Consider the following 25676-nt stretch of genomic DNA (forward strand, 5'->3'; position numbering starts at 1 on the left):
GAAGCAGGCACCTTTTTCAGGTAATACTGGTCATCTGTTTTTTTGTTTGTTTTTGTAAACCAGTCTGCTTTTTTTGTATTGGTTTTTCATTTTAGAATGCATTTTTAGTCCAGATTTCGTACCCTTCTTTCATGTCGGTGGATTTTTCCAGTTATGTTTCATCAGAGTTCATAACTTCCCCACTCTAAAGGAAACAACAGAAGGGTAAACTGCAGTGTCCCCCAAAGGCCAGGTTAGGATGAGCAGGACCTGGAGCCCCTCTGAGCATCACCATCTGGAGGGCTCTGGCTTCCCGAAACCCCTCCCCTCCCGTCCGCCTGGGCCTGCGTCCCGTCAGTGTCTTCTCAGTGTCTCGGCCCAGGCACGTAAGGCAACTTCTTCAGGACTGGACAGGCCAGACCAGGTCATCTGGCTCTCTTCCCAGTCATGGCAGATCCCAGTCGGGGAGCAGAGGCTGGCCCCTGAGTGGTGGTGTGGTTCCTCCTCCCGCACAGCGCCACAGCGTCCTGCTTTCCCTTTGAGGGGCTAGGCACTCCTCTACACCCTGGGCTCACCGGTGAGCAAGAGGGACACCTGCTTCATGGAGCTTATGTTCTGGTGGGATGAGACAGGCAGCGAATCTGGGAAAGAAGCAAATCATGTAGTGTCCTGGAAGGTGCTGTGTGTGATGGAGGAAAATGAGGAGCAGCAAAGAGGCGTAGGGAGTGCCAGGAGGAGGGTGCGGCTCCCCATGGAGCGGTCAGGGAAGGCCTCATTCAGAAGGTGTATCTGAACAGAGACGAGAAGGAGTTGAGATGAGCCCCGTGGCTGTCTTGGGGGAGAGTGCTTCTGGCAGAGGGTTCACAGGCACGTGGGCTTGAGGTAGGAGTCGACTTGGCGGAGGCTGACGGGCTGCCGCAGAGCGAGAGGACGAGAGCAGGAGGAAGTGGCTGCAGTTGAGCCGCACGGCCGCTGGGAGGACGGCACTTCTGAGCGTCGGCCGGGAGTCCTGCGCTTCGGGCTCTTGCGCAGCTGCAGAGCGGTCCTCGGGCGCAGTTTAGAAGCGTCCCTCTGGCTGCTGCGTTGGGTCTGGACTGCCGGGGAGGAGGGTGGACGCTGGAAGACTAGTCAGGAGGCCGCAGTAATGGGGGCGGGGCAGGGGGACGGCTTCCACCGCGCGGTAGAGGAGCATCGTGGTGAGGAATGGCAGGACTTCTGTATGTTTCAAAGGCAGCGCTGACGGGATTTGGCGATAAGTCGGAAATGGGGGAAAAATGGAGGCGGCTTTTGGCCTAAACAGTTGGACGGCTAACTGAGATGGGGAAGATCGTAGGTGGAGGAGGTTTGAGGGCGCCGTGAGGCACTCTGTTTTGAGTTTGAGGTGTCAGAGGTGCAGGTGGAGGTGTGCGGGGGCGGTTGCATGTCTGTAGTGGTGTGTGGGGAAGACGTCTGGACTAGAGACGTGAAGTTGGGGGTTGTCAGCATCTAGTTGGTATTTCAACCTTGAGACTAAGGAGATGACCAGGGAGTGGAAGTCCAAGGGCTGAGCCTTGCTTTCTCCTCTCAGAACTGCCCCTTTTGTGCAGCCTTGGCTTCAGGCTGACCTCCTGTGTGGCGGGCGGCAGATGGCTGATAGCTGGCCTTTCCCAGAGCTCGCCTCGCGTTTCTCTTCCCACAGGCCAAGGCTGTCCTGAAATTCATCGAGGGGACCTCTGAAAAGACCCTGAGGAGTACTGTTGCGCTCACAGCCGCCCGAGGAAGGGGAAAATCTGCAGCCCTGGGGTTGGCCATTGCTGGGGCGGTGGCTTTTGGGTAAGGGCGTCTGGTTCCCCACCTTCAGGAGCTCTGGGCTCTGAGGAGCAGTGTGCAAGATTAGGGGTCAGGGGACCGGGACAGTCTTCCTGGGTATGAGCTGCTCCTGTGTGACTTTTCTAGGTCTTGGGTTCCTATCTGGATACAGCAACATTGTTCACAGCGGTGCATACGGACACACACCAGGGCCCTTGTGAGCAGTGAAGTTGAGCAAATGCACAAAAGCTGCGAAATGGGAGGAGGGCACTTTCAACCTCTCAGGAATGAGAATGCATGTGCCCAGCTTTGCAGACTCGGACAAGTGCCAGTCTGACCTTTGAGTGATTGTGGTTGATGGAAGTGCGTTTGCTTCTGAGGAGCTGCCTTTGGGTGGTGCTGCTTTCTGTTCTTCTGCTCTGGGCGGAAGATTTATGCAGCTGCCAGGAGAGCGTGTGCTTCCTACTTCACAGACGTAAACAACAGGCCCAGAATTTACCATGTTCCACTGTGTGCATCATGTCCGTTGGTGCTCCTGGCGGCTCCGTGAGCAGGTTATAGGTGGGTGAACCTCGGCTCAGGGAGCTTCAGTGACTCACCCAAGATCCCGCAGCAAGTTAGGGCCGGTAGCGCTGGGGTGAGCTCAGCTCCTGACTCCCTGTCCTTTGTTCTTGTGCTCCAGCACACCATGGTAGCACTCGGCCCCTGAGCCGTTAGCGTCCCTTGCACTCAGCACGGATCCCTAGGGGGTTCCCGTGGCTTGGCCTGGCCTCTGGTTGAGCTGCCTGGCTTCACACTTTGAAACCCTCTCGGCGCAGCTGGTGATGGGTGTGAAGCCGTCCCCCTTGTCCCTGGCGCGGGGCCGGAGCAGCTTGCTGGTTCTGCACACTGAGGGAGCTGTCCCCACAGCGCCTTGGTGACGTGCCTTCCCCACGTTGGTCCTCATTGCCAGGACCTGCTGCTTTCCAGTTGGTATCGTGTTTCTGTTAGTTTGGGAGGAAAAATATCCTCAGGTCTGGAGTTGCTTTTCTTTTCTTCCCAAAGTGTGTCGTGACTTTTTCCTCCTGTCATCTCTGGTGGTCACCTGTGTGATGGGCAGACAAAATGTTTCCTTAAGTTCTATAAACCTTCCTGAGATATCGTAATTACTTAAAAAAATCCTCTTTTGTTCAATAGGTACTCCAATATCTTTGTGACCTCCCCAAGCCCTGATAACCTCCACACTCTGTTTGAATTTGTATTTAAAGGATTTGATGCTCTGCAGTATCAGGTAAGAAATTAGGATAAGAGTTTATTTTGACTCAGTGCTGGGTTAAATCCAGGCGCAGTCTTCAGAACGCAGGCGTACTTTCTTAGGATTTATTTCTGACACTTGCTTCTGAGCTGTGTTGTTGCTTTGACTCTCTCTCTATCAGGAGCACCTGGACTATGAGATCGTTCAGTCTCTAAATCCTGAATTTCACAGAGCAGTGATCAGAGTGCACGTCTTCCGAGAGCACCGGCAGACCATCCAGGTGAGGGTCGGCCTGAACCCCGGGGCCAGGGTCCCGACTGTGCCTGGGGCTTGGAGAGGTGGTCTTCTTGTCCTGTGGAATTGCATGTTGTTTAGACATTGCTGCTGGTTTATGATAAACCTGTTCCAGATTTTCAGCCTCTTCTAAAGAAAAACACTCAAGTAAACTATCAAATGTATATACCAGATTGGAAAATTATAGTTTTGTCCCTCGAAAATTGAGTAAGTGGGTTTGTGAGTATGCTAATCAGCTAAAAGAAATACCGTTGTTGTTCTGACATCACTGGTAATTTTGCTTGGTTACAGCAGGTTTTGAAATGGTGCATCTGTTACTAATCCAATAACGTTACCATTTAAAAGGAAAAAGCACTTGGCAAAATGTACTCTGAATCTTTGTGGTTTAGCTAGTGTCCTGTTTTTTTTTTCCTTTTTAAACAGTGCTGCCCTGAAAGCTCTCTAATCTCCAGTGCTCTGTAAGCCTGCACGGTCTGCACTTGCCCCCAGGCTGTAACTGTGTGAAGTCGTAGGGAAGCATCAGTGTGACGGGCTTGCAGGGGGGTGGAGACCCCGGGCTGCTAGTGCAGGAGACTCATCGATTACTTGTGGCCTTGGGTTAGAGGCAGAAGTGGGCCAGGTACGGGCAGATCGTGCCGTTGACCTTTGTGCCTGTCAGGATGGGATAGTTTGCACCAAAGGTCACGTTACCCATGATGGCCAGCATTTATGCCTTTACCGAAGGATCTTAACTTTCTTCTTACTGGGTCTCTTGCCAGAATCTCTTCGTTTTGTACATTTCTTCCCTTCTTTCATTCTTAGGAGGAAAGACTAGTGTTGGGGTGGACTGGGGCAGGGGGCAGGCTGAAGGCAATCAGAACACAGAGACCTGTTAAAACTCGAGAGAAACACACAAACCAAAGAAGGAAATCCTTTCCCTGAGACGCCTGCTCAGCACTTGCTGCCGCTTGGATTTGTAATCAGAGACCTCTTGTGTCACCAGAGTCCTTTGCCTGCAGTTCTGTGAAAGCACAGAAGAGGGGACCTGGCTTTCTGAGGCTGCACTGGCGTCCCTTTGAGGCCTCTTCCTCCTTGCTGGAAAGTGAGGAAGAAGATTACATTAGAGTCTGCCGCACCTCTCTAGAGGCTGCTTTCTGCTCTTTTTAGAGGCACTTCTTCGTTTTTTCCCCTTAAGAAACCAAGAAAGGGGCCTACGAGCATGTGTGTCTTGCCTTTGGAAATGAGGGTCGCTGCCTCCCTGAGCCTGCAGCTCGCAGCAGCGCAGTTAGAAAATCTTTGTAATGAGATGCTTCGGACACCCAGGAAAGTGCAGAGACCAGCGTGACACTCGGGACCAGCACTCAGGCTTATGGAATGTGGACTGCTTGCCGTTTGCTTTGTTTGTTCTGTGTTTTAAAAGTCGTGTATAGTTTTGTTTTAAAGATCTAAAACATCTCAGACCCAGTTGAAGTCCCTCTTGTACCCTCCCGTCCATTCCCGTCGCCCCCGTGGGTAACTCCACTTTCAGTCGGTGTGTTTGTGTGTCCATAAATGGCAGCAGATGGTACTTGTGCTTTTTCAGCTTGCTTTGTTTACTCAACATTTGTTTTCAAGACTTGTCCCGAGTGAAGCCTGTAGATCTGGTTGATTCATGTTTGAGCCCCATATGAGTATACCACAGTTTCTTTATGTTTCTAGAAGTGAAGATGTTGGGTTGTAGGGTGTGTGTAGATTTCCAGCTTTCTTGGATTTTGCCAAATTCTCCCTTACAGTGTTTGTACAGATTTACCTTCCCACCAGCACCTTTCCGGGTTTCCCCGAGTCCTCACCAGCACCGGCTGTTTCACAGCCCCTTGACTTTTTGCCTGTCTGCGTGTGAATGAGGTCTCCTTGTCGTCTTTAGCACTGCACTGGTTACTGGTGAGGTTGGGTATCCTGGTCATGCTAACTGGCTATTCAGGGTTCCTCTCCTGTAAAATGCCTGTTTGTGGCCTTTTGCAAACTTGAAAAATAGCAGGAAGCCCTGAAGAAGCTGAAGGAGTTGTTTATACGCGTAAGGATGCCGAGCTTGTGGCAAGTTTGTGGCATTAGGTGGCCAAGCTAATAATGTACATAAGGATGTTCGAGTGTGTGTGTATTAAGAAGGGAGTAAGTCTTAGAAGGCCCCCACCAGTGCAGTGAGCCTTGCCTTTAGAGTGACGGTATCAAGGCGGGGTGCACAGTCTGCAGTGTGGGAGGTGCTTCAGATACTGACATCCTCCCATTAGCCACTGCTGGGCCGAGCTTGCCCCTGGCTCGCTGGCCAGACGGAGGCTCGGCGAAGCATGGAAAGACAGGAGAGAGCAGAGAGGCCGGCGCCACCTGTCAGCACCGGGCCAGGGGCCAGGCAAGGCCTTCTTACACATTTACCTGATTCTTTGCTCTAACAGCTGTCTCATAGGCATTTCCTCCGTTTTCCAGAAGAGGAATTTGAGGCTCTGTGAGATAAGTGACCTGGACAGGGTCACACAGTTGGTGGTTGGACTCTTTGAACCAGGTTTCTGATGCCACGCCCATTCTGTTTTTGTCCTGCCAAGGAAAAGTGGAAAGGAGGAAGGAGAGAAAGAAGAAATGGGAAGGGGAGAGAGGGGAACGAGCGGCCTTGACGGCGCCGGGCAGTGATCACAGTTGCGGCGTTAATACTGATGAAGCTAATGAGAGGGCTTTCCTTCCTGCAGTATATACATCCTGCGGATGCCGTGAAACTGGGCCAGGCCGAACTTGTCGTGATTGATGAAGCGGCTGCCATCCCTCTGCCCCTGGTGAAGAGCCTCTTGGGCCCCTACCTTGTTTTCATGGCGTCCACCATCAACGGGTAAGGCACCTGGGGCAGTCATCGTCCCACTGTAGCTTCTTGCTCATTAGGTGGCACGTAACGACTGTGGCCTGGGCCTGGGCAGGTAGGTCTGATTCCCAGAGTTGGAGTCTTTGGGGCTGCTTCAGTCTCCCCTGGGGCTCACCTCTGGTCTGACATTAGGTGGGTAGCACAAGACTGAAGAATTTGATACCCCGGTGATGTCTGTCTCCTCCTGTCTGTAGGCCGGACCAGGTTTTAGAGAGTACATGGATGGCAATACTCACGTTTGACATCTGAGAATTGTGTGAACATACAGTATTATAAGTAACTGTATAATTATCATAAGAAAGTAGGCTTATAATGGCTCAAGGGGTTTTTTACAATTTTGAAATAGAGCATATCTTAGAGAGATTGCAGGTTTGGCCACATCCTGGGGAGCAGGAGTGGGGCATCTCGTCAGGTGAGGAAGTACCTCTCTCCCTTTGCCCGAATGCCTTTGCGTTTGCTCCTAGCTACGAGGGCACTGGCCGCTCCCTGTCCCTCAAGCTCATTCAGCAGCTCCGTCAGCAGAGCGCCCAGAGCCAGGTCAGCACCACGGCTGAGAACAAGACCACAACGACAGCCAGACTGGCCTCAGGTACCCTGAGCTCCGATCCGGGCCTGCAGTGCACGGCTGGTCTCACTCTTGCTGGCCCTTTCCCCTCGTGACACCACGGGTGGTAGCATACCTCCCTGCTGGCAGGCAGACAGGCTGAGTCCCCAAGAGGTGGAGTTGCTTTTCTCTGAGAAACAGCGAGCCAGTGACCAGATGGGAGCCCGGCTCGGGCCTTTGGGGCTAGGCCCTTGTTTGTGACTGTCTGCAGCTATGGTTGCACTGATGTAGTGAGACCCCTTGGGATTGCTGTCATGGCGAGTTGGACATCCACCAGAACAATTTAAAACCACTCAGTTTAAAGTCTCGAGCTGTGTTCCTGGGGGCACCGTGTGGCAAAGATAGAGTAGAACGTTTGCCTCACTCTTTCAGACAAAACGTGTGTAATTGTCGTTTCTCATTGTGTCTGTGTGTTGGGGCAGCGCGAACGCTGCACGAGGTCTCCCTGCAGGAGTCTATCCGCTATGCCCCTGGCGACGCGGTGGAGCAGTGGCTGAATGACTTGCTGTGCCTCGACTGCCTCAGCATCCCTCGGATCATCTCGGGCTGCCCGTTGCCTGACACCTGTGAGCTGTATCCGCTGGTGTGGTGCCCCTGTGGAAGGGAGGGGCGATGAAGGAATCACACACGAGGATGTGGCCCTTGGTTTCACAGGCTCTGCTCCAGGGAGAGGGTGGGTCAGACAGCCTCAGGCCCCTTTCTCTTCCTGCCCTTGTGTGTTTCTGCTCAGGGCATGGCCCCTCTTCCCGAGCTGTGGGAAACCCACCTAGCCGGTGACCCTGGGAGGCAGGATATCCTGTTTGAGGCTCTCTTGGGTGTGTTTTGGTTGCTTAACTCCAGACCCAGCTACTACGTGAATAGAGACACTCTCTTTTGCTACCACAAGGCCTCTGAAGTTTTCCTTCAAAGGCTCATGGCCCTCTACGTGGCTTCTCACTACAAGGTAACTGCAGCTAGCCTGTGGGTGGACTTCAGCAGTGAGCCACAGCACATGGCAGTCCCCTTGACTTGGCTTTTCACATCTCTTGTTAACCAGTGGCTCAGGTGACTGTGCCCTGGGAGTTAAATGTCTTGAGGCTGGCAGGGTGAGTGGTCCTGCTGGACGAGTTGCATTCTCATTGTTGCTCAGGCTCATCTCGGGCTTCTAGCTCTCCATGCATGGTCTCGAGGGTGGAGAGCTTTGCACAGTTGAAAAGGGTACTTCTGTTTCTTGCTTGTCTGCTGATAGGCTGAGATGACGTAGTAGTTGTAACTGAGTGGTGCTGTTTGAGACCAGCCTGGTGCCTCTGGGCTTTTTCTCTTTTTTTTGAGGAAGATTAGCCCTGAGCTAACATCCGCCACCAATTCTCCTCTTTTTGCTGAGGAAGATTGGCCCTCAGCTGACATCAGTGCCCATCTTACTCCACTTTATATGTGAGACGCCTGCCGCATTGTGGCTTGATGGGTGGTGCTAGGTCCATGCCCGGGATCTGAATTGGTGAACCCCGGGCCGCCAAAGTGGAGCGTGTGAACCCCTGCTACACCACCGGGCCAGCCCCTGGGCTATTTTTAAGGAGCAGCGAGTGAGGGTTTAGAATATTTCAAAGTCTTAAAAAGTAAATGGCATGATGGAAAGGACACTTTTTGAGTGTCTAGATAGCATTTCTGATAACACCCTTTAATGGAAGGCTGAAGAGTTGGTGTTAGAGGTGGTGACAGGTTTTCTTGAAACCTCACCCTCTTATCAGGAAAAAGTTCACTTCCCAGGGGTGAAATCCATGGTGCTAACCAAGCGGTTCTCTGACCCCACACTCAGTGAGGTGACAGCAAATGGTTGAGGCTAAGTCTCATGTAAGCCCTTATGAAGAGCCTCAGGCCGGCCAAGGTACTAGGAGGGCGCCTTACTGGGTTCCAGCCCCTCACTTAGCTTTGGGGAAGGCGGCCCTCCAGTCGTTGATGACGGCAGGGTCGCCTCTTGCACGAAGGACAGGAGTGGTGTTCACAAGCCCTGTTTTTTCCCCACAGAACTCTCCCAATGACCTCCAGATGCTCTCTGATGCACCCGCTCACCACCTCTTCTGCCTTCTGCCTCCCGTGCCCCCTACCCAGAATGTCCTTCCTGAAGTGCTTGCTGTCATCCAGGTACAGAAGCAGAGGCATCCTTGTGGCACTGACTTGGGGAGCCGCCTGGGCATCAAGGGTTAATGCCTCAGTAACGGCATGTGGGAGGGGAGGCTGTGGATTCCTGGTCTGGAGCCCCGTGGCTGGGTGTGTCGAGGCTGGGGATTAGGGTGCATCGAAGGAACACCCCCGGCACAAACCCAAAGCCCCACTGTTGGTGGGCAAGTGGAAGTCAGAACTGGCCGCTGGTGTTTTGGCTTACAGCTCCTCCTAAAATAGAACTTGTTTGTTTGTTTTCCTCCTTGATTACAAAAGCAATACGTGGTACTTATAAAATTAGAAGACACAGATTGGAAAAAATAATGTTTTAACATCTGGCTTGTATTTATGCATTTCTCTGTCATTTTTCCTATCATAAAAGTGGGGTCATAGTGTTTGGTAATCCTTTTTTTGCAGAGTGTCACATGTTCATAATCTGCATAATTTTTAAAGGCTGCGTTGTACTTCATTACATGCATGTATCACACTGTTTTTAACCGTTCTCTTATTAGATAGACACATGAGTCATTGTAAATTTGCATGGTTCTCTGCAGAGCTGCGTGAGCATCCCGTGTCTTACCTGACATAAGTGCATGCACTCCACGCATGGAGACCCCCTTCTAATGTGCTTTGGGCCAGGAGGATGTCAGTATTCTGCCTTGTTAGTGACAGGGTCGGGATGCTCTTGGGGCATCGTAGTGAAACCTCCACTGGAAATGGCTGGTCAGTCACAGGGCTGAGGCTGACCTGGAATGGAAACAGCAGGCCTTGTCAGGGGAACAGCAGAACGCTGCTGGTGTTCTGAGCGCAGGCTCTGTCCCTGGAGCCGGCCCTCCTGTCAGCATTGTCCTGCCACCCCCACAGGTGTGCCTTGAGGGAGAGATTTCTCGCCAGTCCATCTTGAACAGCCTGTCTCGAGGCAAGAAGGCTTCGGGGGATCTGATTCCGTGGACTGTGTCAGAGCAGGTGATGTGCTTCCCTGGGGTGCCTGAGTGAGTGAAGCTGGTGGGGCTGGAGGAGGTTTTGTTGCTAAGTTACTGGCTTGTGTCTCCCACACAGTTCCAAGATCCCGACTTCGGCGGCCTTTCGGGCGGAAGGGTTGTTCGCATTGCTGTTCACCCAGATTATCAGGGGGTAACGTGTCATCTCACCTCTCAAGCCTGGTGTGCTGCCGCTGGCTGTGGCGTGCGCCTGGTGTGCTGCCGCTGGCTGTGGCGTGCGCCTGGTGTGCTGCCGCTGGCTGCGGCGTGCGGCTGGCAGCTCGTTCGGGCAGCTGTGCTTGGTTGTTTGGGTAGGAAGCTGGTCAAGGAGTGAGCGTTGCAGGCACTCCTCTGCCAGGGACAGTTTGCCCGGGACTGGGAGTGGGCCCGTACACAGGATGCTCGCCCTGCTGGCTCTTCCTTTGTGAGGACAGGTAACTTGGGAACCAGCTCTACTTCGCGTAATTACCTCCTGTCGCTCAGAAGTCACCACTGAGGAGCCAGCTGTGGAGATGTCGGTGCTGGACTTGCTGGCCTGTGGAGCGGAAGGCACGGCCAGCCATCCTGATGCTTTGGTGGCTCGATGGGCTCAACTGTGGGAGCAAGGGTCGTTCCACACTCAGCCTCAGGGGCTCTGCTTTGACTTGTTGAGGGGTTTCGTTGGTTCTCTTTGCCTGGTGCAGTCTGACTGGAGAGAAGGCTCTCTAGAAGCAGTGCAGTGTGTAGACGTGGTTCAGACTGACCAGGAGCCTCTGCCCACATCGGCCCGTCCTCTCTCTCTGCTCACAGATGGGCTATGGTAGCCGAGCCCTACAGCTGCTGCAGATGTACTACGAGGGCAGGTTCCCTTGTCTGGAGGAGAAGGTCCTCGAGACGTCACAAGGAATTCACACCGTCAGCAGCGAGGTAAGCATCTTTTGGCCGAACTTCTGGTTCTTGGGAAAATAACGCTGGGTCTCGGGAGCATCGTCAAGAGCTGTCTGGTGGTCTGGGCTCTCTGCGCAGTCGGAGATTGCCTCTCATTTTGGACGACCTGCTGCTTTCTCCAGCTCACCCTTGGGCCGAGAACCTCAGATCAGCATCTTTGGCATCTGCAAACTTGTTACAAATGCAGTCCGTGAGCCCTGCCACAGAACACCCGTGTCAGGAGCTCTGGGTGGGCCCGTGATTTGTCTTGGAAGCTCCCGGGTGCTGACGCACGTCCCAGTCTAGACCAGTGCTGCAGCTGCCGCCTCTTAGTGCTGACCCCAGACTGAGGGAAGGGCTGTCCTCGTGAGGGGTGGACACTGGGCACCGCGAAAGCTCTTCACACACGTTTGCTTCATTTTCGCAGCATGGCTGTTTGAGGGGTGGGGAAGGGGCTTATGTTCAGGGTCAGGCTCAGAGGTTTGTCACTCCCAAGTCACAGAGCCATCTGATGACAGACTTGGGTCTTCAGCCCCTACCTCTGCCTCTCGTAAATCTGTTAGGCATTCCTAAACCGTGTGGCTGTTCTCCCGCATTCTGGATTCCAAGCACTGTGATTCCACGTGTGTCTTGGGCTTTGGTATACTCGGTAATGATCATGGGATTTTGCGATGTTCTTATATTTTAAAAGCCACAGGAACAAACCAAGAAACCTGTCTGAGTTTTGTTGTGTTCAGTTCAGAGCCTGGTCTGGCAGGGGTGCTTGGGAATGTCACTAACCTTCTCCCTCTGCTGGGTGGACTGTCCTCTCCCTGGCATCCTCCAGGCCGTCAGCTTGCTGGAAGAGGTCGTCACTCCCCGGAAGGACCTGCCTCCCTTACTCCTCAAACTGAACGAGAGGCCTGCTGAACACCTGGATTACCTGGGTGTGTCCTATGGCTTGACCCCCAGGCTCCTCAAGTAAGGGTTTGCCTGCCCTTCCTCCCCACCGTCACCCCCTTGGCCGTGGTGTCCTGAAAATGAGAGTCCTGTGGGCCATGTGTCTGCCTTTTCAGCCAATGTCTGTGTCAGCCATGTGTTGACTCCGCGCTCCCCCTGACCTTCCCATCGTTATCTGTCAGCCGCTCCCAGAAGGCGTGCAGGTGATCTGCTCTCTTTATCTGCAGGTTCTGGAAACGAGCTGGCTTTGTTCCTGTTTATCTGAGGCAGACCCCGGTGAGTAAGCATCTGGCAGAGGAGGGTGGGGGTGTGTGCCCTTGCACAGACCCGGAGCCTCCTGCTGTGTTCGAGCAGGTGAGCCTGTGCCTGCAGGGGGTTTGTTCTGATGGACACGAAGCAGCAGTCTCACTGAGCGGCCCTCTGGTCACCGTTTCTTCCCCGCTGTGCACTGCACACCTGGTGTGTACCTAGGTTTGTGCTTGATCATGAAATGGCAGAGGTGCACATGGACTTGATTATCAAATTCTAGAGTCCTATAACCTGGGGGCCTGCTTGAATCTGTAAAAAAAAAAAGGAAAAAAAAACAGTTTGCAGCCTCTGGTGCAGCTGGTGTTTGAAGCAGGATGGGACTGAAGGCAGCCATGCGCAGGGTTATTAGGGTGGGGCAGTTAGCGACTGTTGGCTCATTAAAAGAAGTATTTAGTACCTACAGGGCATCAGGAGTGAGCAAGATACACCATGAAGCTGAATTTCTGTTGGGTAGAAATAGGCGAGAAAAACGTGAGAGGAGACATTTTCAGATGGTGGTCTGTGCCGTGAGGAAAACGGACATTGAGATGGTAGCATAATGAGCAGTCAGGCCTCTGAGGGGTGGCCTCTCCGACTGAAGCTGGAATGATCAGGCAGACCGGCCGGTGACGGTCCTGGAGGAGAGAGCATTTCCAGGCAGAGGGCGCAGCAAGTGTAGGGGCCTAAGGTGGACATCAGCTCAGCGACCTGAAGGACTCAAAGAAGGCGAGCAAGGCTTTGGAGAGAAGGGTGGTGGTCCACGGTGGGCCAGGCAGTGCTGGGTGAGCACTCTGCGTTGTCTTTGCGGCCAGCCGCAGGAAGGGGTCAGAGCAAGTGTGCTCAGCTGCTGTGTAGACAGTGGGCGGCAGCGGCCCAGGGTGGAGACGGAGACGAGGGGTGGGAGTTGGGGTGGTTTGTCTGAGGAGGAGGTGGCGAAGGTGGAGAGGAGGCCAGGTGTGAGGTACGGCTGGAGGCCGGACAGTCTAGACTCGAAGCTTGGGGTGTAGAAGAAGCGTGCAGAGGAGGATGAAGGGGATTCTTACGTTTGTGGCTGGAGAGACTGCGTGCTGGAGGTGCTCTTCGCTGAGGCGAGGCCCTGTGGGGAGGGCAGGGTGGGGGGTCAGAGTGGGGATGCTCTTGGCGTGGCCAATGTGAGATGCCTGTCAGAGACCCTGGACACATGGACAGGCACCTGACCAGGAGCCTGGGGTTCAGGAGGAGGTTGGGGTGGACATGCAGGTTTGGGAGATGGCGGCGTATTCCTCAGAGTGTACCCCTGGGGCCAAGGAGCTTTTTGTCTGTTTTCTTCAGAGCTGTAACCCCAGCACTTGGTAGCGTCTGCTGTGTGTAGCATGTGTGCAGTAAATGCTTTGTTAGTGAATGAATAACTGCTGGGAGCTCCAGAAAGTAGGGAGTGGAGGAGATAGAGAAGAGGGGGAGTCTTGGACTGTCCAGTGTTTAGAGGAATGAGTCAGAAGACAGCAGGGGAGACTGAGGAGTGGCCTTGATCTATAGGAGGCACTCAGGGGGTGAAGTGTCAGAAGCCAGGATTCACAAGGATTTCAAGAAGGGGAGTCAGTTGTGAGAGAACAGGCAAGACGAGGACGAATGGTTGACCACGGGCCTTGTCAGCACCACTGATCGGAATGAGAGCAGCTTCAGTGGAGTGGAGGGGTCCACCTGACTGGAGAGAAGGGGAGGTGAAGAGACGGCTTGCACAGGGAGCAAGAGGGAGCAGGGAGACAGGGAGCTGGAGGGGGACTGGAGTTACGGTGTGTTTGTCAGATGGGAGATTCTGGAATGTTTGTTTGCTGTAGGGTCCGATCCTGTAGAGAGCGTGCAATAGTACAGGGGAGGGGGCTGCCAGCAGGAGTACAGGCCTCACGGAGGCAGGGGGAAGACGGAGGGCAGGGGAGGATGGAAGTAGGGGCAGGACGGGGGGCAGGGAGAGGATAAAGGCTAGGCCTCATGGAGGCAGGGGAGGACGGAGGGCAGGGGGAGGACGAGGCAGGGGAGGATGGAGGGCAGGCCTCACGGAGGCAGGGTGATGACAGAGGGCAGGGGGAGGATGGAGGGCAGCCCTCACAGAGGCAGGAGGAGGACGGAGGCAGGGGAGGACAGAGGACAGAGGGCAGGCCTCATGGAGGCAGGAGGAGCACGGAGGGCAGGGGGAGGACCGAGAGCAGGCCTCATGGAGGCAGGGGCAGGACAGAGGCGGGGGGGGCCTCATCCTTCCCAGCCGAGGGTAGGCACAGTGTAGGGGAGGAAGTGTGGGTCGGCTGGTTGAGTTGGCATGGGGAGGATGGAGAAGTTCTCTTCTGATCGCCTCTGTTTTCCCGGAGAGGGGAGGTCATCAGCTGAGAGGGGTCATGTTGGAGGTTTGGTTTTGGAGCGCGCAAAGCCAGTGTCCATTTGGGGGTGGCACCCATCTGAGCGTTTAAAGTGGGACTGGTGAAGACCCTTGGGTGCTCGGCTGCTTCCTTGCTGGCAGGGAGCAGCTCGTAGGTGGGCTGGGTCCTTGTCAGCGGGTTTGGCCAAGGCTGGGGTGTACATTTGGCGGTCAACTGCAAGGAGAATGAATGCGGACGTTGAGTTCGGTGGAGCACAGTGTGTCCCTGTGGTCTTGTGCTGTGCGCTGCTCGTTTGTGACTCGGCGCTGGCCTTTTGTTACGGGCATGCTCTTCGGTTGGAAGCTGTTAGATGGTTGGTCGTGTGGGCTTTGTGGTTGTCGTGGAGTAAATGCCTGGAAACCTGCACCCGCACGCTGGCTGCAGCAGGGACTCCAGGTGTCAGCCATGCGGTTTTCGCTCTAAGGCACCAAAAACGTGCTGATTGAATTCTGTGGAATCTAAGCTGTAATGACTCTGAGTTCAGAGTCTGACCTGACGCGAGCGCGTGGCTCACTTCTGTGCATCCAGAGCAGATGGCGTGATCTGATGCTCTGCGGCTCTGCTCCTTGCCATGGCACCTGCTGGGAAGTGGCAGGGCCGTGTGGCTTTGGGAGCTGTGGTGTAGGAGCGAGGCCAGGTGGGAATGTGAGGGCGAGGCTGTGCTGCGACAGCCCCTCTCCTGGCTGGGAGCAGGGGCCCGCGGATGCACTGAGTCTTGCCTCTGCAAGCTCGCCCTTTCCAAGGACAGATCTTCCAAGATGGGGGGTTCTTGGTGCCAATTGGGAATTTGTGGTTCCCAGAATGACCTGACTGGAGAACACTCGTGCATCATGCTGAAGATGCTGGCTGACGAGGATGAGGCCAACCAGGGAGCCTGGCTCGCTGCCTTTTGGAAAGGTGAGTCTGAGTGGAAGTGGACAGCAAGGTGATGGGTGGGGCCTCCAGAGCCCTGACTCCGTGTGGCTGTCCCCCACAGATTTCCGGAGGCGGTTCCTGGCCCTGCTGTCCTACCAGTTCAGCGCCTTCTCTCCTCCCCTGGCTCTGAACATCATTCAGAACAGGAGTGCCGGGAAGCCAGCGCAGCCCGGTGAGCTGAGTGGGATGGCGTGGACGCTGCCGCTGGCTTGGTTGTTTGTGGTGCGAGGTGGGCGTGCTGGTCCGGAGAAGGGCCTGCCTAGGCATTGAGGGCCCCATTCTGGACCTGCGTCTCCCACCTCCGCCTTCCGCTCAGCAGGCCCTGCTCTGCCACGGGCGCTGTCACACTCGGTACCTTCCATCTTCCCAAGTCTCGCCATGTGTTCCGACTCAGAGATGTCAGATAAAGTCCTCCATACAGCTCACAATGGAACCCAGTTTAAATCTTGTGAGCCAGGAGAGCCAGCTCAGGGTCTCAGGCTCAGTTTCCTCATTCATGAAATTATAGTAAGAATATGCTGCCAACCTTCTGTCGCCAACCCAGAGAAGTGCTTTGGGCATATAAATTGAATATTTAAAGTACAAAAAAAGTATAAAAAGGGGGCTGGCTTGGTGGTGTGGTGGTGAAGTTTGTGCAGTCTGCTTTGGCAGCCCAGAGTTCATGGGTTTGGATCCCAGGTGCAGACCTACACAGCACTCATTAAGCCACGTTCTGGTGGCGTCCACAGAAGATAGAGGAGGATGGGCATGGATGTTGCCTCAGCGACAACAGATGTTAGCTGAGGGCCGGTCTTCCTCACACACACACAAAAAAGTATAAAGGGTCATTAGTATTAACAGCTGTGGGTTTTTTTTGTGTTGCTAATTGTGTGTGTATACTTTTTTTTTTTTGCCAATTATATTTTGGTGGAAAAGTCTGTGTTCCTTGAGCTGGGCAGAGTACCACCGTCTGTGAACCGGGTCCTGAGGGGAAGGGACAAAGTGGGGAAGAGTGTTGTGGTCCTCTAGCTCCGGGGCACAGGGAGCCTTTCCTTGGTCCAGCTGTTGGCATGGAACTCTGATCAGGGGCCGCATGCCAGTCGTCGCCCTTGCTGCATGGCCCGGACCTGCCTCCCCTTGGCAGGAGGGCCCGGAGCACTGGGGCCAGGGCTGCCGGGGCGGCAGGTTCCCTTGGTGGGCTGGAATTTGAGGTGACTCCAATCCTGCTCTGCTTGGCTGAAGGCCTGCAGAGGAGCAGCCTTAGGTGCCCCTGGGGCCTTGTGTGCTGTCTGGGAGTCCCAGCAGACCCTGTGACCTGTCGGGCCCTGTCATGCGTGCAGCCCTGTGCCGCGAGGAGCTAGAGGCGCTCTTTCTGCCCTATGACCTGAAGAGGCTGGAGATGTACTCGCGGAACATGGTCGACTACCACCTCATCATGGACATGATCCCGGCCATCGCGCGGATGTACTTCCTGAACCAGCTGGGGGACCTGGCCCTGTCCGCTGCCCAGTCGGTAGGTTGCCATCTTCCAGGTGCTGACAGCTGGGCTGTGCAGTCGAGCCATGTGCCAGCCACACAGTGTGCCATGCGGGAGCTGCCATCAGCAGGCACAGTCTGCCCACTCGCCATGTTGCCTCCATCCTTACTCCACCCTAGCAGGGGTCCAGGAGCACCCCGAACTTGTAACTAGCTGGGAAGCAGGTATTTGTCAGGGTAATAAGTTAGTTTGGGGATTTCAGGAAGAGGGAGCCGTGCTTGGTGGTTTCAGTACGGGATGAAGAGAAGATTCCAAACTAGACAGTGCCAGTTGGTGTTTTGTACCAGAGAGCTGTGGTCAAAGAGTCACTCTGGTTCTCGGCACTATGTTAATGGCGAAGGGCCAGCCCTGGTGGCCACTCCAGCGGGTTTTCCTTCCTCCAGGCTCTTCTCTTGGGGATTGGTCTACAGCATAAATCTGTGGACCAGCTGGAAAAGGAGATCGAGCTGCCCTCGGGCCAGCTGATGGGGCTTTTCAACCGGATTATCCGCAAAGTCGTGAAGGTAACCTCGGCTGAGGGCAGAGTTTTGGTCTGTTTTGGGTAATGTAACACCTGCTCTTTGCCCCAAGATGAACAGGCATTAACATTTGGCCACACTCACTGCTGATCTTCATCCTCGTGCCCTGTCCCCCCTCGAAGAAACGGGGCTTTCGCTGTGTCTGTGATGACCCTGTTCTCCCAGGAGCACTGTTAGGAGGGTGGAGTCTGCCCGGTCTGTGCTTTCACCCCTGACCCTGAGCGGGTAGAACATGAGCCCGAGCTGTGTGCAGTGGGCGCCGAGCGACTGGGTCCCTGTGCTGCTCATCTCTGCTTCTCGGCCATTGTCTCTTGTAGCTGTTTAATGAAGTGCAGGAGAAGGCCATTGAGGAGCAGATGGCGGTGGTGAAGGATGTGGTGATGGAGCCCACAATGAAGACCCTCAGTGACGAGCTGGTACCCTCCTGCCCAAGGCCCCGTGAACGCCCAATGTGTGCCCTTCCCCTTTAGGAGGAGCACCTGCCCTGCCCAGCTCAGCGGTGCTGGTGTGGAGGGTGGGAGCGCGCCGAGCTCCCGGGGCTTCGCGAGTGTCGCTCCCGCCTCTCCCTGTCCTGGATGCGCACGAGCACACATGGTCCTAGACCTCTGCCTCCCACTGGGTGTGCGCGTGTGCGTGCAAGCAGTCCAGCAGCTGCTGTTGCCATGTCCTTAGACTTCTCACGGTGCACATCTGTGCCCATACTCGCGTCAGTGAGAGCTGCCTCTAATGGGGGCAGGGTAGACGGAGGACGTGTCTGCGTGTCGTGCTGAGATTCCGCCCCCTCCCCTTCTTTGTATGGTTCACTGCTTGACTCTGACTTGCTCTGTCTGCGGGGCCTTGACCACAGGATGAAGCAGCAAAGGAGTTCCAGGAGAAACACAAGAAGGAGGTGGGGAAGCTGAAGGACATGGACCTCTCTCAGTAAGGCCCGGCCGCCACTCGTGGGGAGCGAAGGCTCAGTCTCAGCTTTTAGGGCCCTCAGATCTTTCTGTGGCTTTCTTCTCATCCACAGCCTGGTGTCTGGAAGCTGTGGTTTGTGAGATCATTTTTAGAAGCACTAATAGCTAAATTCACTTTCTGCATAATTTTGGAGGGTTTGGTTTCCCCAAATCAGTGCTGCCACTTTGACTTTCCAGTCGTGCTCCCCGAGCTGGAGGGTTCCCTGTCAGGCTTCAGGTCCCCAGGCGGGGGATGCTGACCCATGAGCATCCACTTTAATGACCACTTCTCTGCATTTGGTTTTTGCATGTGAATTTGTTTGACGGAAGGATTCTGCTGCCAAGAAATGAGCCAGCAAAACCCCTTGCTCTGGAACCCTCTGGGTGCCAGGAGTCCTAGTTCCCTATGGGCTTCAGCTGTGATACTGTTGCCTGCCCCCTGGGTGGATGTGAATAACAGCTCCAGAATTAGTGGCCTCTGATGCGTTGTCCTCTTTGACCTGTCACTGGCCCTTTGGTGATGGTGGTTGGTGACGTGTGAGGTGGAGGTGGCTGGGAGGTCCCTGGGCAGGGTCTTGAGCCCTCCCTGCGGCTTTGCAATATCGGAACCTTGACTTGCCAGAACTGCTAGATCCCAGAGAGGTGGGGCAAAGTGGGGCAGGGAGAGGCACGGTGCTGGGGCTCGTGGGCACGTGTCTGGAGGCAGGAGTGAGCTAGAAGGTTGTGGGGGCCACAGGAGGCTTCTTTGGTGGGCAGTTAATGAGGGTCAGGTGCAAGAAGGTGGGCAGCTGCCTTCTCTGCAGAGGTGCCCTGTCACTGACCCTCCTAGCCGGCTGGTGACCTTCCTTGCTCTGGTGAAGTTTTGGTCCTGTGGCGCTTGGCTTCTCATCTTGGCCCTACTGTGTGCGTGCTCCCTTTCTCTCTGCTCTTCAGATGCCGACGCAGCTCGGCCTGGCTTGTGTGGCAGGCTGTGTCTGACCACGTGGTCACCGTCTTTTATCCTTTTGAGCAGGCTTTAACATTGCCCTTCTGTGTTGCAGATACATAATCCGTGGGGACGATGAAGAGTGGAATGAAGCTTTGAACAAAGCCGGGCAGAATGCCTCCATCATCAGCCTGAAGAGGTGAGCCCTGCCGTTTGTGGACAGAGGCAGTTCGGCCTCCACTGCCCCAGAGGCTCAGCAGGAAACAGGAAGTTGGAGCACAAGCTTTGGGAGAGGAGTCCTAGGTCTTTCCTTTGCGGTCACTACTGTTGTGGCCTATGCCCTGCAGGTGAGGCGGGGCCGCTGCTGAGGCCTGGGCTTCAGCATTGCTCGTGTTCCCAGACGAGTCTGGAGTCGGGCTTGAGGGAACAGCCCAGAGCTGCCAGTGACCCGCACTTCCTGTGGGCTTGGATGCAGCGTCCGCGCACCCTCAGCGCGCACCAGCACTGCTTCAAAGATGAAGTAACCAAAGCTCGAGGCTGTTAAGTGACTTGCTAGGAAGTGCAGCTGGTAAGAGGCACAGCTGGACTGAGACCAGGTGCATCCACTGTAAGCCCATGGTGTACCGACCGGCTGCCTCTCGTCTCAGCCGGCGGTTCTCCAGGCCTGGGGCTGAGAGGTCCTTTATGTTGTGAGAATTGAGGCCCCCGGAGGGTGATATCTGGTCATGTTTCCTGTGTTGGGAGTTAAACACTGAGAAGTTAAAGTATTTACTCATTCAGAATTAACACTAATGGACTCAATTTTGGGGTTTTTTTTTTGAGGAAGATTAGCCCTGAGCTAACATCTGCTGCCAATCCTCCTGTTTTTGCTGAGGAAGATTGGCCCTGAGCTAACATCTGTGCCCATCTTCCTCTACTTTATACGTGGGACGCCTACCACAGCATGGCTTGTCAATCGGTGCCATGTCCGCACCTGGGATCCGAACCGGTGAACCCTGGGCTGCTGAAGTGGAACGTGTACACTTAAACGCTGTGCTACTGGGCTGGCCCCCTCAATTTTGGTTTTTTGTTTTTAAAAATACCCTTTTTTCATGAAAATTTTAGTGGGATCCATAGATCCCAGGAATCACGTGTTCTCTTCTGCAGTCTCCATATGTCACTGCAGTGTCTCGGAGGGTCCAGCATCCATGCCAGCCTCATTTCCCAGATGCTCCCTGATGTGGTACGAAGCCCCTGTCAGTGTGTCATCATGTCTGGTTTGGAGGACGCGGCAGATGTGGCACAGAACCCAGCATGGCCGTGGCCTCGAGCGTGGTGGGAACGTGCTGCGTGTGGAGCCGGCCTGGTTGCACGCTGTGAGCTTGGCCTCTCTGGCTCTCGCGGCCTGCGGTGAGGGCCCCTGAACCGCTCACCACATGTGTAGCCCATGTGCTGGAGAGCTCTGGAAATGCCACGTTTCTCCTTGTGGAGGTGCAAACACTGATGTCTACGTTATGTGTTCTCGAGGCCATTTTTCTTTTTCTGATGGTCACTTCATTCAGGTGACTGAGCTGTTTACTCTCATGCGGAGGTGTCTGTGCCCAGGGCAGAAGGCCACGGAGTCTTCAGCCTCTAGGGGGAGGGAATGTGGCTGTTTGCTGAGTGGTTCCCGTGCTCATCTGCCAGTGAGGCAGCCACGGGCCAGCTGAAATGTGTAATCTGAGTGACTGCTCTGCGTCCAGGAAGTCTTGTGAGGTTTTCCTCAGAGTCTCATGGTTTGGGTGAGGGGCTGTCCTCAGGGTCAGTGGGACGAGCTGCCTGACTTTCAGGTGACCCGGGTGCTGAGAGCTGGGGGAGGGGATCTCCCTTGTGTTGCCCTACAGTTTTCTCGGGGTCTGGGGAGGGAGCACATACGGGACAGCCACGAACCACAGAACAGTGTTTGGTGGACAACACACCGCACGGACAGTGGTGGTCCCGTAAGGCTGTTACCACACACCTGGCTGTGCAGTGGCCATGCCACGTAGGTTCATGCACGTGTGCTCCGTGATGGTCACACGTCCACGAAGTCGTGTAAGGACGCATCTGTCCAGACACTCCCCGTCGTCAGTGAGGCATGGCTGCACTCCAAAGAGAACTCGGGTGTTAGGCGTGGAGATGCATGTCTGTCCCGCCACAGACCAAGGCGCGGTCGGCGGGAACCCGCGCAGCCCCGAGCGCGCCTGGCCAGAGCCCTTTGCCCCGCTTCAGGCGGGCCCGTCTTCAGACGGAGCCAGGCCAGCTGGAAGCCGCGTGGCTGACGGATGCCGCAGTCTGGGCGTGGTGTTCGTCCTTCTTACTCCTGTTTTTTTTCCTGCAGTGACAAGAAAAGGAAGTTGGAAGCCAAACCAGAGCCCAAACAGAGCAAAAAGTTGAAGAAAAACAGAGATGGGAAGAACAGGAAAGACCTGAAACTGAAGCGGAAGCAGTGACTGGGAATGTGCAGGTCAGCGCTGGCTCTGAGCGCCGTGGCGGGACGGGGCGGCGGCTGAGCCCATCGCAGCCGGAAGCCGGCCGGGGAGTCGGGCTCGGGGCCGAGCTGGGCTTGGGGCGGAGGCGCCACCGGCCGGTCTGCCTGGACCGCGACGGCCGCAGACCGGCTCCTCCCCGCCAGGCCCGCCTCCCCCGCAAGCTCCTGTTTGGCTGTGGGTCCAGGCTGTCGCGGCTCCTTCCACACACACCAGCCGCGCTGACTCTCGTCGCTTCTCAGGCGTCAAGTACCCAGCTTTCTGGGGATGCTCAGGAGGCTGCTGGTGGAGCACTGGGGCCTCTCGTCGTGGACTTGTCCCGACACCGACACCCTGCTGCCTGGGGCAGAGGAGCCCTGGTCCACAGGTGGCCGTGGCAGGCCACTGTTCTGTGCGCTGGGTCTGCGCTGCCGTGACGGTCCACTCCCGGCTCCAGCAGCCTGCTGGCCAGTGTCCCTGAAAAACCGTGCTCTTAATTTAGGAAGGCTGTGACATCTGACTACCCCAAAGCTGTTATTTCATCATTTGGGAAAAATATTGGGAAAGACCCTTTTGCTAGCAGGGATGAGGGGGGGATGCAGAATCCATTTTTATTAAATAATGTCCCGGAAAGACCAGCTGCCTGTGGGTGCTCACTGGCTCCGTGTAGGCAGCGTGCACCTTGCCTGGTTCTCCTGGTGGGGCTTGGCTGTAGGTGGCCTGGAGCATGTTGGGATCAAGGCCAAGGGTGGGCAGTGTGGCAGCGCTTACTGACCCAGGAGCCCGTGGAGAAGTGGCCGGCACTGAGCAGTGCTCCCTGTGGTCCTCCTGGGGGACTTGGTGTGGTGCTTGGGAGCCAGCCAGCTGTGCCTCTTGTCCTCTCGAGCTCCTGTCAGGTGGTTTGGTCCCTTCCATCTGTTGGGGACAGAAATTGTGTGGTGGTTTCACACATACTTTGGTATGTTTGTGTGACGGTATCTACTTGCCACTCCCAAATCCGATACCTTGTGCTTGAAACCTTGACCCTGAGGGTCCTCTGCTGGTTTCTGTGGGATTGTTCCTTCTGCCCCCTGTGCAAGAGAAGCTCTGGGTGGAGTCAGCTCAGTCACTTCCTGTTCTGCTTGAGGTTGGTGGCAGTCCCTCACAGCTTTTTCCTATTTTTATCTGAAAAACTCATGTGGTGGGTTGGGTACTGGTCTTCCTTGGTTAGTCATCGGCTCTAAAAGGAGTGGGGTCTCTGAGTCCGTGTGGAACCTTTCCTTGGCTCTGATGTCTCCCGCGTTCCTGGGAGTCCAGCGCACGGACGGGCAGGGAAAGGGACCTCTGGACCACGGCAGATGGAATACGCAGCCCCGGTCTCGTGCCCATGGGGACAGGAGCGGCTTCTGCTGCCTGTGCTGCCCCGCCACGCCCTGGCCCTGTGCTGGAGTGCCTTTTGTCCCTGGTGCTGCGGCTCGCTGCCAAGTCTGCAGGGGAGTTTGCTGAGAGAGGAGGTGAAAATCGGCTTGGATCCATTTTCCTCAGGTGATGCTTGAGCCCCTTTCAGAGAAGGTTTTCTCAGGAGAGTGGCCAAAAAGTGACATCCCGATCCCAAATGGTCAGAGCGGGACGGTGTCTTAAGGCCGCCTAGCCACGTCGTCCCACAGTGCGGGCCAGATGGGCCGGCCCTCGCTCAGTGTCTGCAGCCCCAAAGCCCGACCCCGCTCCGCTTGGGGCGCAGACTGCGTGGTGTCAACCCTGGCTCAGCGCGACCCTCTTGTGGGCGTGGGCACACTGTGTGCTCTGTTCTCTGCGCTGGTGCGTGCAGTGGTGTGGGCGGCCCTGCCCTCACAGGCTGCTGGGAGCAGGCCTGGCGTGCAGCAGGTGCTCACCAGGGCTCGGGCTCTGCCAGCTGAGCTCGGAGCGTCCCGCCTGGGCTCCAGGGAGCAGACACGCTGCAGTCAGGCCTGTCCGGCTGCACGGCCTCGAGCTGCTCCCTGACCCCGAGACAGCCTGCCCCGTGCGCACGGAAAGGCGGTGCACGGTTTGCCTGCTGGCTACCTCCCAGCCCTCCTCTTTGCAACGCATGTTCCCAAACGTCTCTGCACTTGGGGGGTGTGATCTTGGGTTCTCCTCCAAGCCTGAAAAGCACACCACCCCCAGACCTCACCATCTGGCCCCCAGACGGTGACATCTGTAAAGCTGGGCTATCGTTTCCCAAGTGAGAAATGAATTCAGATAGGTGCCCTGTGAATGCTGTCAGGACGAGGAAGGCCTGGAGAAGCCAGAACAAAGGATGCCGAGACGCCTCCATCCCCGCGCCGGGAGGGGCGGGTACCAGCCTGCTTCAGTGCGGCCACTGCTCATCTGGCCCCGCAGTCCTGGGGGACTCGGGAGAGACCTGCAGACCAATACAAAGGGGGCTGAGGAGGCGAGGGGAGGGGAGGAAATAAGTGACCATCACCTTGGAAAAATGTAGGCTCATTATCTGAGGCCATCACACCAGCGCCAGGCCGCAGGCCAGGAGGAGGGGCAGGGTTGGATCCCTGGGGCCTGACTAGGCTGTGCAGACAGCAGGCTGGGGAGAAGGGGATCTCTACACAATGGGTTCAAGTTGAAAGTCACGTGGACTCTGCGAAGGGGTGGGGGCGGCAGGAAGGGAGAGGCTTGAGGCTTTCTCCAAGTGCTGAAGGTGGTTCTGCCGAGGAGAAAGCCAGGAGGGGCAGAGCGCAGAAAGGAGAAGGCAGTATTGAGAGAAGGCGTGCAGGGGACAGACCTCTGGGACCAGGGCCGTCTGCCAGCTGGGGGCCGGTCAGGAGGGCGCCCTCCCACCTGGAGGGGTTTCCTGGGAGCCGAGGCCCAGGCCCCAGCTGCGTCCATGTCTGCACACTTATCCCTGACTGCCAGACAGCAGGAGAGGGGTGGACCCCTCCCTGATCCCAGCGACTCCTGCTCAGGAGATGCACACAGGCGGAGGAGGAACGCCTGCCCTGAGCAGTGGTCTGGTAAGGTTCCTCGCCAGTCCTCTAGTCCCTTGGGAGAAGGTTTGACTTTTTTTCCAGTTATGTAAGTGCTTGCCTGAGAGGGTGTTCCTGCTACAGCCAGGCTCAAAGGGGCCCATCCCTCCCTCCTGCCACCTTCCCCTTAACCTTCTGCCCCCAAAAAAGGAAGCAGCTGAGCCCGACTGGAGCCAGCTTGTGACTAGATCTTGCTTTTTAGGCTGGTGTGACCGAGCGACGGTTCTGCAGGGGTGGGGACCGTGTGGGGAGGGTGGCCACTGCAGATGGAGAGTGCTGGGGACAGCCCCCTCAGCCCGCCCTCACAGGGGCCTCCAGAACCCTGGGGCCGAGAGGCACGCCGCCTCCCTGCGGCCTCCAGAGGGCGCCATGGGCCCACACAGGGCCCTCTCCTTGCCCCGGCCTGCAGAGCTGGCTGCGGGCCTCTCCTGGGACGGACCCCATGCGGTCTTCGTCCTGTCCCCAACTCCTGAGGCCTGGCCTGTCAGTCACTGGACCACAGTGTGCCCAGTGACCTGAGAATTCTGCCGCCTCAGGCAGGAAGCATTTTAAAAACCTTTATGTCTGCCTGGACTTTGCGCCTACAACAAGCTACAAGGGATCCTGGAAAACGCTTGGGCCTGTCCCAGGCTCACTGTCCCCCTCCCTCAGCCGGCGGCACAGCCAGGGCTCCATGGGCCTGGGGGCAGAAACTGCCGAGGGGGCATGCACGTCGGGCCAGCCCCGGGTGGGGAGAAGCCCTGACCCCACAAGGCGTGGGCTGGGCAAGGGTTTGCAAACAACTATTACGACAACCCCGCCGGCAGCTCCCACAGCAGGCCCGTGGGGGTCCTGGGCTCAGGGAGGATGGCAGAGCCCCTGCCAGGTGGCCCACTCCTGCCATCAGGCTCTGTCCGTCCACGCGAACACCTCTGTCCAGCTTGGCAGCTCTGAGCTCTGAACCAGCGGGAACCCTTTGACATGATCAGACAGAAGAGGAAAACTAAGGCCCAGCGAGGG

The 25676-nt window shown here is 56.0% G+C and overlaps 1 protein-coding gene across 19 annotated transcripts in view; it reads left to right on the plus strand.

Moving 5' to 3' along the window:
- The window catches only part of NAT10 (N-acetyltransferase 10), a 45293-nt gene that overhangs the window by 13614 nt on the left and 6003 nt on the right, over positions 1-25676 (plus strand). For 4 of the 19 annotated variants that reach the window (XM_070564694.1, XM_070564697.1, XM_070564698.1 and 1 more), the window contains exons 9-30: positions 1658-1791; positions 2944-3037; positions 3183-3281; positions 5992-6128; positions 6623-6747; positions 7185-7335; positions 7609-7705; positions 8767-8883; positions 9766-9867; positions 9961-10035; positions 10671-10787; positions 11614-11747; positions 11954-12002; positions 12081-12185; positions 15205-15301; positions 15381-15491; positions 16639-16811; positions 17219-17338; positions 17671-17769; positions 18201-18274; positions 19332-19415; positions 21555-22314. In XM_070564694.1, the coding sequence (XP_070420795.1) occupies positions 1658-1791; positions 2944-3037; positions 3183-3281; positions 5992-6128; positions 6623-6747; positions 7185-7335; positions 7609-7705; positions 8767-8883; positions 9766-9867; positions 9961-10035; positions 10671-10787; positions 11614-11747; positions 11954-12002; positions 12081-12185; positions 15205-15301; positions 15381-15491; positions 16639-16811; positions 17219-17338; positions 17671-17769; positions 18201-18274; positions 19332-19415; positions 21555-21666 (2406 nt within the window). In that variant the 3' untranslated portion in view covers positions 21667-22314. Of the gene's footprint in view, positions 1-1657; positions 1792-2943; positions 3038-3182; positions 3282-5991; positions 6129-6622; positions 6748-7184; positions 7336-7608; positions 7706-8766; positions 8884-9765; positions 9868-9960; positions 10036-10670; positions 10788-11613; positions 11748-11953; positions 12003-12080; positions 12186-15204; positions 15302-15380; positions 15492-16638; positions 16812-17218; positions 17339-17670; positions 17770-18200; positions 18275-19331; positions 19416-21554; positions 22315-25676 lie in introns of those variants that run through there. The other 15 variants (XM_070564704.1, XM_070564706.1, XM_070564709.1 and 12 more) reach the window with 7 other exon arrangements.

Source organism: Equus przewalskii, chromosome 11, assembly GCF_037783145.1.
Source record: "Equus przewalskii isolate Varuska chromosome 11, EquPr2, whole genome shotgun sequence".
NCBI classification, from domain to species: Eukaryota; Metazoa; Chordata; class Mammalia; order Perissodactyla; family Equidae; genus Equus; species Equus przewalskii.